The sequence below is a fragment of the Diabrotica virgifera genome, chromosome 8, assembly GCF_917563875.1.
Source record: "Diabrotica virgifera virgifera chromosome 8, PGI_DIABVI_V3a".
Classification (NCBI taxonomy): Eukaryota; Metazoa; Arthropoda; class Insecta; order Coleoptera; family Chrysomelidae; genus Diabrotica; species Diabrotica virgifera.
The window spans coordinates 109,015,352-109,033,398 of NC_065450.1; the positions used below are offsets into that span (position 1 = coordinate 109,015,352).

Below are 18,047 nucleotides of genomic sequence, written 5' to 3' on the forward strand. Positions count from 1 at the left end.
GTAAGGTTAGAACGCCCTCTAACGGGGAATAAGTGAAATGAATGACAGAATGAATAACAGAAAACTTGAATTGAGTCGACATTCATTTCACTTATTCCCCGTTAGAGAGCGTTCTAACCTTACTCCGGTATAAATAGTTTTATTGTATACCGAGAACTACGGAAGTTTTGATGTAAATTTGTCTTCTTGCATAGCCTCCTTAACAACAGGTACACCTAGAAATAGCGCTATCGGGGAATGGCAGGAGACAGATTTAAATCACAACGAAACCGTCTATTTTTCTATTTTTACTAATGCCATACTCTGTATGAGAGTACAAAGACTCGTTTCATATAGGTTCTCTGAATCGCATTTTTGGAATATTTTCCTATTGCCTTTTGATGTTTTCATATCTGGGTTAACAGAAAACTTGAATTGAGTCGACATTCGTTTCACTCATTCCCCGTTAGAGGGCGTTCTAACCTTACTCCGGTATAAATAGTTTTATTGTATACCCAGAACTACGGAAGTTTTGATGTAAATTTGTCTTCTTGCATAGCCTCCTTGACAACAGGTAGACCTAGAAATAGCGCTATCGGGGGATGGCAGGAGACAGATTTAAATCAAAACGAAACCGTCTATTTTTCTATTTTTATGAAACTAATTAGTCGATATGAAGTGAGCTTATTTGGAGGTTTTCCTGATTTTTGTATAAGGATAATTTCCGCAATTTTCCATTGGATTGGGAAGTGTTTTAGCCTTAGTACCGCATTACACAATTGAGTTAGCATTTTAATTGCTTTGGTAGGTAGATTTTTAATTACCTCACCTGTGATTAAGTCATAGCCAGGTGCTTTCTTTTTTATTAGATTATTGTTGATTATGTTTTGAACTTCTTTGGGTGAAGCGTGTAGTGTGTTTTCTCCTGTCGGGGTTTGGTTCTGTAGGAAATTGTAGATTTCTTGATCGTTATTTGTTGCAGCAGCTGGTATAGGTTTGAAAACTTCTTCTAGGTATTTGCCGAAAGTTTCTGCCTTTTCATTGTTTGTTCTGGCCCATGTTCCGTTGGATTTTCTAATTGGTGGGATATGACGATGTTTTAATTTTTTTGTAGCCTTCCATAGCGCATAATCGCTGGCATCTGATGGCGTTAAATTTTCTAGGTATTCTTGAACGCTGTTATTTTTTAGTTGTTTTAGTAGTTCCTTCAATTGTCGTGCTGCTCTATTGAGCCTTAACTTGTCATCTGGATGTCTAGTTTACTTCCAAGTTCTACTCAGATACCTTTTTTCAATTATTTTTTCTCTGACATTTATTGGACAATTAATTTTTTGTTTTGCTTTTGTTGGTGGAGGTGTTGATTTCCATGCAGCTTTGTTGTGTAATTTTGGATTTCTTTTTCTAGTTCTTCTGGTGACTTTAGTGATACGTTTAGTTCAATATTTGCTTCAACCCTTTCTCTGAAAGTTTGGGCAGAGGCTCTTTTTCTTTAATTCTTGAATGTACAGTTGCTACTACAGGAGTATGATCAGACTCTATATCAAAATTTTATTCGATACTTAGATATCCCCTTGATAACCCTTTTGTAACAAAGAAATCTAAACAGTCGGGAACTTTCTGCGGGTCGGATGGCCAGTATGTAGGCTGATACGTAGACAAATGGTCCAAGTGTTGTTCTGATATGATTTGATGTAGTACCCTGACTCTTCCAGGAGCGCACAGTCTTGAACCCCAACTAGTATGTTTGGCGTTATAGTCTCCACCTACCAGGAAACGGTTACCAAGTTGGTTAAAGAGATTACTTAAAGAATTTTTGTTAGCTCTATAATTTGGTGGGCAGTATACAGCAGCTATCAAGATTGGTCCGATCCAATCTTCTATTTCAATGGAGACTGCTTGTAGATCTGGTTGTTCAATCTTTTGTAAAATATGGTGTTTTATACCCTTTCTAATGATTATACTCCAACACTGGCTCTTCTTGCTGCGTCTGAATGGGCAGCATTGTACATTAAATAGTTGGATATTCTAAAACTATTTTCTGATGTTAAGTGAGATTCAGATATTAGAATTATATCTAGGTTGTGAAATTTTAAAAATGCCTCAATTTCATTATTCCGATTTATGACCCCATTGGCGTTCCATAAAGCTATTTTAAATATTTGAGCCATTAATTATTTTAGTGTTTTGCTGTACTAGATCTCTCAAATGTCTTATTTCCTTGGTTAGTTCAAGGATTGCTTGCTGTTGCTTTTCTATTTGTTGTTGAAGTTGAATGTTTTGTTGCAGGAGATAATTATTTTGCTGTTGAAGGAACGTGGTGAATTGATTGTTTGTTGACTGCGGTAATAACTCTACCCTGTTTATATTTTGAACTTGATTTTGATTTGAAGCTGCTTGTGCATATGTTTTCACCTCTGCTGGAGCGTGTGAGCTGCTTGTAGTGTTTTGTTATTCTTTTTCTTGTACTTTTGGCCTTGTCACTTGATTTTGTACAGCCACACCATTACTGGAGGGATATCTATTTAAAATTTCAAGATATACCTGACAACCTTTATAATTTGTAGGATGTGCTCCTCCACATAATGCACATTTTGCTGGATTGACATCTTTTTTCTTTTTGCAGGTACGGTAGTCGTGATACTCAGCACATTTCACGCAGCGAAATTGTTAAGTGCATTGGTTTCTTGTGTGTCCATAACTTTGGCATCGTTTACATTGCACTATAGTTTGCTTTTTGTGGGGTGTCTCGAATCTAGCAACTGCATTTAACAGTTTTGAGATTTTAAACAAATCACCGTTATTTCGATTTCTCTCAATGTCAATAAAGAACAAGTTTTTGGGTGATTTTGTTTGTTTGTCATGGACATTCATTATTTGTTTTACCTTATGACCTTCTTCTGCTAATGCTGCTGTTATGTCTTTTGTGTCTGTGCTGTGGTGTATGTTTCGTAAAACTACTCTGTACGATTTTTCTTCTGGTAGTTTATAGGTGTGCCTGACGATTTTATTGTCGTCCAGCAGCTTTTTGATTGTTTTGTAATTGTCGATAGTAGTTGTCTGGATTTTTATTTTGTTTTCTGATAACAATTTGTAAGCAAAATCTGACGTAGATGAGCGAATTGATGTTAGAAGACCTGGTAAATTTGAGACTCCACATAGTATAAAAGGAGGAACTTTATCTATTTCCTTTTTGTTATTATTTCTTTGCTCTGTATCATCTTCATTTGATAGTGAAGAAAAACGATTTTGTGTGCTAATAGAATTTTCCACTTACCTTTAAGGATTTCTTTTTCATTTGTGGGCTGTTGCTATTTCTTCTCCGCTTATTTCAATTTTTTAGAACTCATTTGGTTGAAATACTTCATTATCTGAATTTTCTTGCTCCATTTTTTCGTTTTTTGACAGTGAGACATTTCTTATTTGGTTTTGATTACTTGTAGTTGGAACTCATTTGGTTGAAATACTTCATTATCTGAATTTTCTTGCTCCATTTTTTCGTTTTCTGACAGTGAGACATTTCTTATTTGGTTTTGATTACTTGTAGTTGGATTTACTGCATCATAATAATAATTTATCTTCTGCTGAACTTTATTTTGGTGGCTTTGATAGGGAATGGCCTGTGTTGATATCGTGAATGGTGTACATTGCATTTGTTGTTGAGTGAGAAACATCCCCTGTGCGTAGTTGTTATGAGCCGCATAATTTTGTGGTACCATTGGGATGGATTGATTTGCATCAAATGCAGTTGGATACTGAACATTTTGCGCGCTGTAAATGTTTGGGATGGGTTGCATTTGTATATATGGTGTAATTTCCCCTATATTCGTATTTTGATACATTTTTGGTTTAATAATTTATTCACCTAATTTATTTAAGTTACGCCACTGATTAAAATAGTCATACCGATTATTGTGTTTAACTTTTTCACATTTATCTGTGAAATGAAATTATCTGTGAAATTTAATGAAATTTATCTGTGAAACTAAAATTAACCTCTAAATTTATTAATCCTGATAATTTGGTATATTATGTACATATGGAAAAAGAAGAAGAAGAAGAAGATGTATAATGGAAAAATATGGTGAGCAACTTGGATAGTCCATAGCGGCCATCTGCAGCTTTTGAACTGAGTAGAGAGCTGCGGAAAAGTTTGCTATGGAACTCTAAGGACCTCATTGCTTTCTTTATGTATGAATAGAAAACAAAAAAGTTGTGACTGGCTAATTGACACCCAAGTCTATGCCATAAAACAAAACAAACAAAAAAAAACTTTTTCGCAGTACAGTCGAACCCGCTTATTAGAATCCCTGTTATAGGAATATCCCGGTTTATGGAACATAAATTCAAGTTCCCGAAACATTTCCATTTACTCCTTAATAAATTTATCTGTTTATTGGAATAGGATCTAACTAGATAATATCGCTTATTAGCATATTTTGCAGATCAAAGAATATTTTTTTTACAATTTACTAAAAATTTAAATTGTTTGGTATTATGGTTTGTCGTCAACGGCCTGTAGTGCTGGATTAGATATTATTAGGGTAATAAATATTTATTACTTTGTTACGAATACCAATTCGATCTTTAGCATGGGCAGCATGACCGACAAATGCATGGGTCATAAAATAATTTTTATTTGTCTACACAAAGGCACTGTTGCCTGTTATAAAATTGTTAGAAGCAGTTTATTTAGAATTCACTCAGAGAGTACCTACTTGTTTGCAAGATGTGAATTATGGCTTTGTTAAATTCGAAAAGAAGGGAAAAGAACAAGAATGTAACAATCCATTTCTTGACGCCAATAAAACTTCTATTCAACCAATGGATTAAGGATTAAGGATGACCACACGGATTAACAACGAAAAAGCTATAATTACCAATAATTTCTCAAGAAAAAAATGTAATTTTGATATATATGCATTTTAATAAGAAAATATTTACATATCTACATATTACATACATTTCATATTAATTACCTAATGTATTCATTCACATACATGGTAATGTAATTTGGTATTTAACACATACATAGATAAGTACTAGTTACACTACTGTTTTATTGACGTAAAAAGACCTAAAACCATTTACAATCACTGATTATGTAGGTACATATATGATATACATATTGGCATAATATGTAATAAAACTACATATTGGCATAGTATGTAAAACTACACATTGGCATAGTATGTAAATAATATTATTACGTATATTCGGTAACACTTATCTCGACTAGCCACCAATGATCGGTTATTAGAATATCCCGGTTATAAGAATATTTTTGCCTTGCACAAAGGCTATTCCAATAAGCGGGTTCGACTGTATTAGGTATTAATTGTTATTTGTTTTGTTTCTTAATGATGGGTAATTAATAAATAAATAAGTACCTTTATACGATCACTGATAACAGCTATCACAAAGCGATAAGACACCTGCACCGGTTTTCGACGTCTGATGCAGGTAACTTCTTTTTATGTAGCGTAAGTTGTTGTTAAGTTTTATTTTTAAAACACAGCACAGTTTAAAACAGATTAAAAACAGTTTAAAAACGTTGTTTCGAATATTTGTATTTACATCGATTGGCCATTCGACCTTATCGGTCGACGTATGAAACGGAACTGAACTTTTGAAATGCGCGCCAATATGTGCACTGTTTTTCGCATATGTACGAGGAGGTCCAGTACGTTTTTCGGTTTGGAATCGAAAGCTGTTGTACTTTAGCGTTGAAATAGGTGTGTAGACACGTGTCTACACACTAAAATTTTATTTTTTATGTTATGTACACTCAACCTACGGGCCTATTCGCAAAATCCGACAGAGGGCGCTCAAAATCTCAAAGAATGACGAAAACTGAGGGAAAACAATTAATTCGTTATTTAATCTCGAAGCCGTAAAACGGTGAATATCAATCATTTACCCGTGTGTTTTACCAAATTGACCACTAAGTTTTACCACTAAGACGTCTTGGTGGTTAAAGACGACTCAAAATTATGTTTCATCTGTATGTATTCATTTCATCTGTATGTATGCTAACTACTGATTTCTTTTTACCTTTTTTTCATTAACTAGAAACTATCAATAATTCAAATACTTGCATCTGAGATAATCATAGTTTAATGAATGTAAGGAACCCTTACAATGCTGTCATATTAAGCCATCGATATGTTTGCTCAATTTCTTAATAAAGAAAAATTTTATTAAACTAAAGCTGCCATTACTTTTTATCGTGCTCGATATACCATACCCAGTCTACCAAAAAAATCTGGCGCCCGATAGTCACACAACGTTTTAAAAATTATTAATCTATTTAGACGAAGCAATGAAGCACTAAAAAGCCCAAAACCTAAGAATTTTGTGCAGTAAGATGAATCGTCATGCAACTTTTTGCATTCGATTCGAGATAGTGTCAGGCAATTTTGTGAACTAAATTGATCTCCGGCAAAAAATTTTGTGCATGAGAAAATGCATTTCAAAGTGAATTTCGAAGAGATAGAAAATTAAAAATTTAGAACTTAGAAAATATTGACGAAAATGAGTTTAATTTTTATACTTAGGGGTTTTGTAGGTAACTGAACACGAATTTCATGACCGCGATGGTCTGCGGGGTACCTGGTGCCCAGGGTGGAACTCGTCTCCTGGGATGATCAAATAATTCGCAGAACGATCGAAGAATTCGCGAAATGAAGATTGGATCGAAAAACTGAAAAATACGTGTTCAATATTTTTCAAAAATCTATCCAATGATACTAAACACGATTCCCCCACTACACCCTCTGGAGGTGGGCTGGGGGTAACTTTAAAATCTTAAATGGAAACCTCCATTTGTTATTGCATATTTGGATTGCTTACGTAAAAATAAGTAACTTTTAATCGAGACATTTTTTTGAATTGTGGATAGCTGGCGCTATAATCGGACGATACGATTTATCGTGATACCATAGGTAAATTATAGAAATGGTCTAATATTTCGAGAAATACACTTCCAAATAAAAATCCAAAAAAGACGTGTTCAATATTTTTAAAAATCTATCGAATGACACTAAACATGACTCTCCACTCCACCCCCTGGAGGTGGGTGTGGGTAACTTTAAAATCTTAAATAGGATCCCCCTTTTTTTATTGAAGATTTGGATTTCCTACGTAAAAATAAGAAACTTTTATTGGAGACATTTTTTCGAATTATGGATAGATGGCGCTATAATCAGAAAAACACTATTTATTAGCGCCACCTATCAACAATTCTAAAAAATGTTTCGAATAAATGTTACTTATTTTTACGTAGGGAATCTAAATCTGCAATAAAAAATGGGGGCTCCTATTTAAGATTTTAAAGTTACCCACACCCCACCTCCAGGGGGTGGAGTGGAGTCATGTTTAGTGTCATTCGATAGATTTAGGTTTTTATTTGGAAGTGTATTTCTCGAGATATTAGGCAGTTTATATAATTTACCTATGGTATCACGATAAATCGTATTTGCCGATTATAGCGCCATCTATCCACAATCCGAAAAAATGTCTCGAATAAAAGTTACCTATTTTTACGTAACCAATCCAAATATATAATAACAGATGGGGGTTTCCATTTAAGATTTTAAAGTTACCCATACCCCACCTCCAGGGGGTGGAGTGGGGGCGTGTTTAGTGTCCTTCGATAGATTGTTGAAAAATATTGAACACGTATTTTTCAGTTTTTCGATCCAATCTTCATTTAGCGAATTGTTCGATCGTCCCGCGAATTATTCGATCGTCTCAGGCGACGAGTTCCACCCTGAACACCAGGGACCTCGGAGACCATCGCCGTCATGAAATTCGTGCTCAGTACTGCACAGTGACCTCCAAAACCCCCAAGTATAAAAATTGAACTCATTTCCGTCAATATTACCTGAGTTCTAAATTTTTCATGTTCAATCTCTTCGAGATGCACTTTAAAAATACATTTTCTCATGCACAAATTTTTTTGCCGGAGATCAATTTAGTTCACAAAATTGCCTGACACTCTCTCGAATGGAATGCAAAAAGTTGCATGACGATTCATCTTGCTGCACAAAATTCCTAGGTTTAATGCTTCGTTGCTTCGTCTAATTTTACAATTTCTAATTTTGTTTTTTAATTTAGTTAATAGGTACAATACAATTTATTTTACACTAACAGATAACAGATAACAAAGATAAGATTTTAATTAAATAAAAACTGCACACTAAGTAATACCTACACTACAGCCGAACTCGAGGTGCAGGAGATATAAACAAACCAAAGCATGAAACACGTCAGAATCATAAGCGTGCGGTTTTGCTTTTCTATTAAAATATTAAAAGAATAATTACAAAACAGCAGATTTGTTTACTTTGAGTAACGAAAAACCATAAAACTCGCATGATCCACATAACAAATGTCACCAGAAATTGTTTCATGTAGATATCAGCTATTACGGGAGAGAGGGGGATCCCGTTGGGGCATCTTTGATTTGACGATAGACTTGGTTTTGGAATGAAAAGTATGTATTAGGCATGCAGTGTTTTATAAGATATAGGTAATGTGTCTTGGAGAATTTGATGTTTAGAGTCAAAGATGGAGACCATTTCATCAATAGAAATGTTGGTGAATAAAGAATCAATGTCAAAATTAACTAGTATATCCGAGGGTGAAATAGAAATGTTTTTCTGAAGATCAATAAAAGAGAAAAGTATATTCTACATAAAATATAGATTCGTATTCATAAATTCGGCATGGAATGGTATATTTTGATATCTGGAAATAGAGTGGACTTATTGATAATGGATTTGGTCGTTTGTCTAGACATGTAGTGGGATCGTTTGAGACGCTTTTGTATTCTGTGAAATTGAGAAGTTCGGACATTTTGTTGAAATAATAGAAGAGTTTGTAATGAAATATAATATATATACAGAGTGGGCCAAAGAAAAGAGTCCACCTCGATACTTGGCAGTATTTATTAGATTTTAAGGAAATGAAGAATTACATAAATCTGTCATCTGTCAACCCCCTCCCTTCCATTTTGCCCACCTCTTATTTTTAAATAGGGAATAGGGGTCGTGTGCTACCTCATTTGAAAGTTTATTCAATTCTCTATTCAATAATGTTAACATTGACATAATTATTTATACAGTGCGTCCAAGAAAAATTATTTTGAATTAAATTGACACAAAAAGAAGAATGTATGCAATTTATTTAACTCAAAATACATTCTACTACTGACAGAAAACAGAGAAAAATGTTTATTTGACAAATAAATAATTGTTTTTCGCTTAAATTCAATACAATACAATAGCCTACAAGAGGCAGATGGGTGACAGCTTGAATATTGAAATTAAGTGAAAAGCAATGTTTATTGCATATATTTATCAAAAAACATTTTTTTTTCTGTTTTGTGACAACAGTACATTCTTATTTTTGTGTCAATTAATGTAATTAAAATATTTTTTTCTTGGACACCCTGTATAAATAATTATGTTAATGTTTATATTACTGCATAGAGAATTAAATAACTTTTTAAATGAGCTAGCACACGGCCCATATTCCCTATTTAAAAATAAGCGGTGGGGAAGTGGACGGGAGGGGGTTGACAAATGACAAATGTATCTACCGTTAAAATGTGACCCCCTTAGATCAAAAATCGACCTGTTTCGTCATTTCCCTAAAATCTAATAAATCCTGCCAAATATCGAGGTGGACTCTTTTCTTTGGCCCACTCTGTATACAGGGTGTCCCAGACTAATTTATCCAGGCTATATCTCTTAAACGAATAGAGATTTTCGAATGGGGCAAAAACTGATATATTCCATTTGTAATACATACACTTTAACATGGAGTAGAAAAAATCCTCTCCTAAATATTCACCCCTTATTTACAACCCCTAACTTTAATTTTTTTAATAGCACCTTGTATATTTATTTATAGTTTTGGATGTGGTCATCGATCGTCTATTAAACAGGATTTTTTAAAATAAAATTGGTTTGTAAATAATCAAGAAAATATCAGTTTATTTTTTATTTTTCTTAATAATTATTATGGTATCTTTATTAAATATTAAAGTTAGGAGTTGTAACTAAGGGATGAATATATCAGTTTTTGGCACATTCGAAAATCTCTATTCGTTTAAGAGATATAGCCTGGGTAAATTAGTCTGGGACACATAAAAAAAAATAAAAAATAAACTGATATTTTCTTGATTATTTACAAATCGATTTTATTTTTAAAAAATCTGTTGAATGGACAATAGAAGACCAAATCCACATAATAATGTGCTTTTATGTAATTATAACAAAAGATGTATATTCTAGATGATTCACGTAAAGAAAGACCAAAATTGCATCAATAATAAAACTGATATTAAGGATCTCTCCAATATACATTATAATTTGATAAATTAAGTACATTTTGTAAACACACCATTGCCAGATGATTTAAATACGGTCCTTCTTCCTATTATTTTTCTTCAAAAGTGTTGTCTCCCTTAAAAAGTGGCGGTCATCATGGCTATTTTCACATTTTAATATTACTATCTATAAGTAGCTACACAAAGCTACAAGCTACATTTGTATTTTACCAATGTTCCGATTTGTCTAACCAGAATATATCTCATCGACATTATATTATGTTTCTGCTGTCCGTTAACTTTCCCTGTATAATGATCTACAACAACGCATATCTATCTCATTTCCCACAACGACCAGATACCACAAATTCTTATTTTAACTATGGTTAATATCTCATTTTGGTTGTTCATTCCTTTTTACAAAATGGTCTTTGTTCATAACAGTATCAAACCAGCTTATTTTTAAAATTCTTCTATACTACTCCCACGTGTCAAATGCTTTTATTATAATATTACAATATCTACTTATATTCCCTTTTTAGCGTCCATGCCTATATTTCTTAATAAACCAGAAAATACATAACATTTCAGTATTCATATTTTGAGTTTCGCAATTCACATCATTCTTACAAAATATTTTTTCTCTTCTCTTATTAATGAATGTTAATCAGATTGTTTCCTATATGTAATTCGATCAATTTTTAGTATCATTTTTGAAGTGGTGATTTTTTAGTGACGTTGTGTACTTTTGGGATGGGGAGAAACTTTGATTTCGCATAAGAGTTTTGAGACAGACACCGCTAAGATCGTGACGGACGCTATATCATAGCCCCGTTATTATTGATCCGATTGAAGCGTGTGATGCTTTAAATGAAAGTTAAGGGATAAAGATTATATGAAAATAGAAAAGACAGGCGAGCACCAAAAGGGCCCTACACAGCATCTTCGTTATTAATGAACGTATAGTTATTTACGAGATATCAGATGTCACTTTGGACGAAAATAGATTTACTATGAGATCAATTTTGATTTATTGACTTGAAGAAGGCCTCTGGCTCAGTAAAAAAATAAACAACTGATTGAATCCTAACATGCGGCACAGCAATGTGAGATATGGTAACCAAGAAGAGATATGATACAAAATAGGATAGTGAGAGAGAGAGAGAAGACTAAAAGTGACAGATGTTATAGACAAAATTGCACAAGCCAAATTGAGATGGACTGGACATGTTGCACGTTTAAATGGTAATAGGTGGACCAAAAAAATATAGAATGAGGACCTGAAGAAAGAAAAACAGTGGGAAACTTTATACAGAAGTGGTTGAGGAATGATGATGATTTACATTTTATCTTTGTTATTCATAGTAAACAAATCTGTTATTGAACATATTGTTTTAATAATTTAATAGATAAGGAAAACTACATGCATATGGCTTCTTACGTGACTTCGCGTTAGTTTGTTTATTTCCAGTGCGTCTTTATTTTGAATACACTATATTTTAATCCATATGTAACTATGAGTTCATTAATAATGAAGATACTGTGTAGTGCCATTTTATTGGTCGCCTTGTTTGTTTTTTCTATCTTAATATATTCGTTATAACCTTTCATTTGCTTTGTCACATGTTAGGATTCAGTCAGTTGTTTATTTTGTACTCGGTCAAAGGCTTTCTTCAAGTTAATAAATCAAAATATGTCTTATAGTAAATCTATTTTCATCCATAGTGACATCTGATATATCGTATGTAACTAAACATTCATTAATAACGAAGATGCTATGTAGGGCCCTTTTAGTAGTCGCCGTGTTTGTTTTTTCTATCTAAATATAATCGCTATCCCTCTCCTTTCATTTAATGCATCACACTCTCCAACCAGATCAATAACAACGGAGCTATGATATAGCGTCACGATCGTAGCCGTGTTGGTCGCAACAATCAGACGCGAAATCAAAGCTTTTTCTTCATCCAAAAAGTGCACAACGTCGCTAAAAGTTTTCACTTTAAAAATTATACTAAAAAAAGATTAACGCTGGTGTAAATTGTGACAACGTCAATTATCATGTTTTTTCCCGAGATCGTCAATTACATGAAAATAGTTTCTATCCTTGTGGGATTGAAACTCACCGGAGGGACCGCAATCGTTCGGATACAATCATCATCTCTTTCTAAAGATAATGAAGTCGACTCTACTAAGTAACAATACATTTACTCAGCACACATACTATACATTACACTATCTGGTTACAAAATCACTGTACCATGCCAATGGCCCATTAGTTGTCGAGGTATTAGGCTAAATAAAAAAATAAAAAGTATACAGCTACTCATAATTAATAAAAATATCGGAAAAGAAAGGAAACGCAAAATTTACAGTCATCAGGCACAATAATGAGATAAGCGGCAGAAACACGACATGACACAGAGAGGGCATAAAGATTGCTCGAAACAGCGGAGATGAAAACCTGAAGAATCGATGAGAAGACACCAAGGGACAGAGCTAGAATTACAGATACACGACGGAGATGCAAGGTGGAGACCATTAATAGCTGGATACGAAACAGAAGAGTATAATGGAATGACCACATAAGCCGAATGACAACAAATAGGGTAGTAAGGAATATTTTAGAAACGAGATTCCTACTGTGGACAAACTTAATGAGGATAATGATCTGCCTAATTTTAAAAGAACAACATTTTTATAAACTTCTTATATATCAAAAACGACAAAGGCATGTTTACACATTTTACATAATTTTCTTAATTCATTGCAATAAAATAACGTATTCACATTATTAGAACACCTCGTTAAAATACGTTCAAAAACGTATTAACTGTACAAATAAAACAAGTAAAAATTAATTTATTTTATTATTCATGTGTGTACCCCTCACCGCCGTTCTATTCGACAGCTATCATCTACCTATCGCCAATATGAACAATAGTCCAAATAAGTTGTTTAAATTCCTTCGCTTCTATTTTCTATTACATGATTCGGTCTGCTGGTACCGCATACAAAGTATGTTTTATATTTATGAGCCCAAGATTATAATATACGTTTATATATTGTAAATCATGATTTGGACGTGCTCCTCGTAACGTTCAATGTCGTCGGTTATGTTTATTTTTACTGCACCTTGAAACCGGACAGAGTGTAGAGCGTATTTCAAACATACGATGCAGTATACAAGGATAGCACCATAGGGACTAAATGAGAATTTTTTGACAACGTTGCCGCTCTTGACAACGGCAGTGAAAGGTCGTATTGGTACTTGTAGAGGATTATCGCTGTTAACTGCTGCGGAATACTAAAGGAGTATTTATTTATGATAAACCATACTAATACTAATACTATACAACCATACTAATTCTAAAGTTTGAAACGGAGAGTAGGTAAATTTATTTTATAATTGTGTTTTGGAAATTATGAGGTGGTCAGAATATCTTGCATAATAATGTACATTCTGTGTACAGAATATATACTACACTTTAATTATTTATTTAATTTTGGAGTCGATTAAACATTAAAAAATACTACGTTTAATACAAACGTTAAACTAACAAAATGTGTGAGTTGGCATTGGTTAGTTTGTGTCATTAAGTGGAGTATAATAGGGATGAACATTGAGGAACACTGCAATAGTTTTTGAAGTCGTTACAATATAAACCGACCGCACATATGTACACAAATTAATGACAATTTCAATGTTTTCCCGCAGTTGATGCTTTTGAAATTTGCCACCAGGCGTCGCCCACTTTGCGGTTTCTCGCCAATAAAAAATAGACATGTTAATAAAAACAAAAACATGATAAAATTAAGTATTTTAATTAATTTAATTTACATTTACCTGTCAATAAATCCCAAACACACAACATCCCATCTTGTGAACCACTACCTGAAGTCGCTGGATTCACTCTGTCAATAAATAAACAGGTAATTGGTCCACAATGGCCATGCAATGTGTACACAGGATTGCCATCTTCTAACCTAAGAACCTTTAGCGTGTGATCCTGACTACCAGTCAATATTCTCCCTCCTTCGCAGTCTAGGCATGTGATAGGCTGCTGATGGGCTTTTGAAGAATGAATTTTAATAACACGCAAATCGTCTTCGTTATTTCCCTGCAAAATGTATTTACGTCAACCGTTTGATAACATGTTTATACAGGAGCAGTTTATTAAATTCAATACAATTAAAAGACTTGGTATTCTCTGACTGAATATCCTATTTTAATTTATATGAAAATGATAGGTAGCGAGGCTAACACAACTCACACTGAGAAAATCCGGTCAAACACGTGGCAAGATGTATATTGGACGGACATGTGCTAACAGGGCTGAAGTACGCAGAAAACAAGCATGAATCAGCTCAGAGTCATAACACGCTACCTTATAGCACATGCGCCACTTAACCCTTAACCACTGACATGCGGTATGCCATGCCTCGCCAAAAACATATTATTTTGTTGTAAAACTTGTTTTATAAAAGATTCCTTCAAACACCATCTGTGTACTTTCAAGTGGTGTGTAACTGTACCTCCACCCATCTGCTGCAGTTTTAGTATGGTTTAGTCTTTCAGGTACGTTGATGTAAAGTTTTCTGGCGGTATCACGTACCGCCTGTCAGTGCTTACGTTTCTATAGTTAAAAGCAGTCCATTCAGTATTCTTTCGATATTAGAATGGCAGCAAGTTCATACAGTTGTTCTACTTTCAACATTGTTTTACTATTTTTTTAGTTAACAATACTTGTTTTTTTTTTGTAATTCAGTATAAAGATTTTTTAAGAACCTCCATAATTTTTTTAATATTATGCATACGTTCATAATTTTCTTGAAAAAATAAAGTTTATTCTATTTGGAGCAGTATTTTATTTTAGATCAGTATGAAGAATCATTCCGTGGTTGATGTAAAACAAATACAGTGCTATAAGACAAATCCATATTGGAAATAAAGGAGAATAGGCAACGGTATGACATACCGCATATAAGTGTCTACGTCCTGAAACATCCACGTCAGTAGTTAAGGGTTAAGGGACACCTGTATACAATGGGACTGTTTCATGGAGACTTAAGCTGCATACTCTGTAGCAGGGAACTTGAAATGTCTATGGGACTGTTTCATGGAGACTTAAGCTACACTCAGGGAACTTGAAACAGTCAATCATATCTTCCATGCCTGCGAGGCATTGGATCGCAGGTGGCAAACACTATTTGGGAGACAACGAAGTGTAGTAAGTAGTGATATATCCTCTGTCCAAAATGTGGTGGTGGAACATCTGGCAGTGAACACCTGGCAGTCTAGACAACATCCGGTCTAAAAAAATAGGGTTTGGGAATATATGATACTATTGTGTGCAAAATGTGGTGGAACATCTGGTAGTGAACACCTGACAGTCTAGACAACATTCAGTAATAGGGTGGGGGAATATATGATATTATTGTGTGCAAAATGTGGTGGAACATCTGGCAGTGAACACCTGACAGTCTAGACAACATCCGGTCTAAGCGCCAAGGTTAATGACCAATATCTAAAAATACCTCAAGGTCAATAAACTGGACATCCGTTATTCTAGACAATATCCGGTCTAGGCGCCAAGGTTAACGACCAATATCTAAAAATAGCTGAAGGTCAACGACCTGGCCATCTGGTGTGTCTAGACAACATCCGGTCTGAGCGCTAAGGTTTTTAATATCTAAAAATAACTCAAGGTTAATGACCAAAATGAGGAAAAGGTCAATGACCTGAATAGGGTGGGGGAATATATGATATTATTGTGTGCAAAATGTGGTGGAAAATCTGGCAGTGAACACCTGGCAGTCTAGACAACATTCAGTAATAGGGTGGGGAATATATGATATTATTGTGTACAAAATGTGGTGGAACATCTGGCAGTGAACACCTGGCAGTCTAGACAACATCCGGTCTAAAAAATAGGGTGGGGGAATATATGATATTATTGTGTGCATAATGTGGTGGAACATCTGGCAATGAACACCTGACAGTCTAGACAACATCCGGTCTAAGCGCCAAGGTTAACGACCAATATCTAAAAATAGCTCAAGGGTCAATTAACTGGATATCTGTAGTCTAGACAACATCCAGTCTAAAAAAATAGGGTGGGGGAATATATATTATTGTGTCCAAAATGTGGTGGAACATCTGGCAGTGAACACCTGGCAGTCTAGACAACATCCGGTCTAAAAAAATAGGGTGGGGGAATATATGATATTATTGCGTACAAAATGTGGTAAAACATCTGGCAGTGTTTTCAACAAGTCTTGACACGACACGTCGAGAAGTAGAGGTAGTGGAAAGAGTAGGGGGAGGGTTAACGTGTATAAGAACCCGAGACGTGCCGACATGGATCATAATTCCAAAATGAGTGCTACATATCGAAACGTATTTTTGGGTGAACGCCGGTTTTACCTAAACCCATCGAACTCAAAATTTGTTTCTGTTTGCCTAGCACATGAATTAAATTTTGAACCGGTAGTTGTTATCAGTGGTAACAAACAAGACCGAGTTTTGTTTAATGAACCCGAGTGGTTAAACTTTTTATCGCATAAAAGTGTAATTGACAGTTTCCTGGCAGGGAATCCCCAACAATCGATTAATGATGGTAAAGTACAACTAGAGTTCATGCATCTGCCCCACATGTCAGTTGTGAAAGTTACCAATGGTGAGTCACAGATAATTTTGGGTGCCAATTCCATTGCATCGCTGTGGATAACACTTCCAATAATTAACTATCATTTGGAAACTCTGAAAAAGGAAAACTTTATCAGTTCCTTAAAAATACTAAAGATGGGAATTGATTCAAATAATCCTATTGAAACTGGGGTGACAATAATGGAACCAATAAAGAATATAAATAAAACAACTTATGGTATGGCGCTAGAGTTAATTCATAGATATCCAGAGCTACTCAATGATCAAATTTAACGAAGATGTTCGTATTCACTACATTGAATCAACTTGTTCATGCAGAACGAAGTACTGGGAGTTTGTGGCTGCTGACAGAGCAAGATTTCAACGTAGAATAAAAGAACTTGCTAAAATTATTAATCCTGTATTAGATGTAAACCATAGAAATAAATATATGTAAAATAAATATATGTAAAAATTGAATATATTAATTTACCACACCCCTTCCACTACAGAAATAAATTATTTTATATTTAGGAGCATATCTTTTAAAAACTAATAGTCACCATGTGTCTAGAAGACGAGTCAGACAAACTGAATAGTTTTTATGGAAGGTTATCCACATTTAAAAACTGGAGGAGGTTGGTTCCTTCGATTGAGTTAACAGTATATGGATTTTACTATCTACAAAAAGAAGATATTGTTAGGTGTTTTTGGTGTCATGTAGAAATTTATCATTGGTTGTCTACTGATGATGTGTATAAAGAACACATCAAATTTAGTCCAAACTGTAGTTTTGCACAAATAATTCACTCCAAATTTCCGAAATACCAGATCAATAGAGAAATCAAAACCGAAAACAATGAACTAAATGGAAAAATTAATTTATATCTAAATGTGCTTCTTAGTTTGATACATTTTATGTTTTTGCTATTAAGTATCTACGTAAGTAGAAAAATATGATCCAATATGTAGATGTAAACAAAACTGTGTGTATGTTGGATTATATACGCAAGTGAAATAAAAATAAAATTTTTTGTAAAAAAGTTTTTATTTTAATATTATAATACATTATTTTTATTAATCCATGAA

The 18,047-nt window shown here is 34.0% G+C and overlaps 1 protein-coding gene across 8 annotated transcripts in view; it reads right to left on the minus strand.

The window, feature by feature from the left end:
* The window catches only part of LOC114344348 (sterol regulatory element-binding protein cleavage-activating protein), an 860,805-nt gene that overhangs the window by 61,419 nt on the left and 781,339 nt on the right, over positions 1-18,047 (minus strand). For 7 of the 8 annotated variants that reach the window (XM_050657867.1, XM_050657868.1, XM_050657873.1 and 4 more), the window contains one exon: positions 14,157-14,430. The exons of the other annotated variant lie outside the window; for it this stretch is intronic. In XM_050657867.1, coding sequence (XP_050513824.1) covers positions 14,157-14,430 — 274 coding nt within the window. The remainder of the gene's footprint in view (positions 1-14,156; positions 14,431-18,047) is intronic. 8 annotated transcript variants of the gene reach the window in all.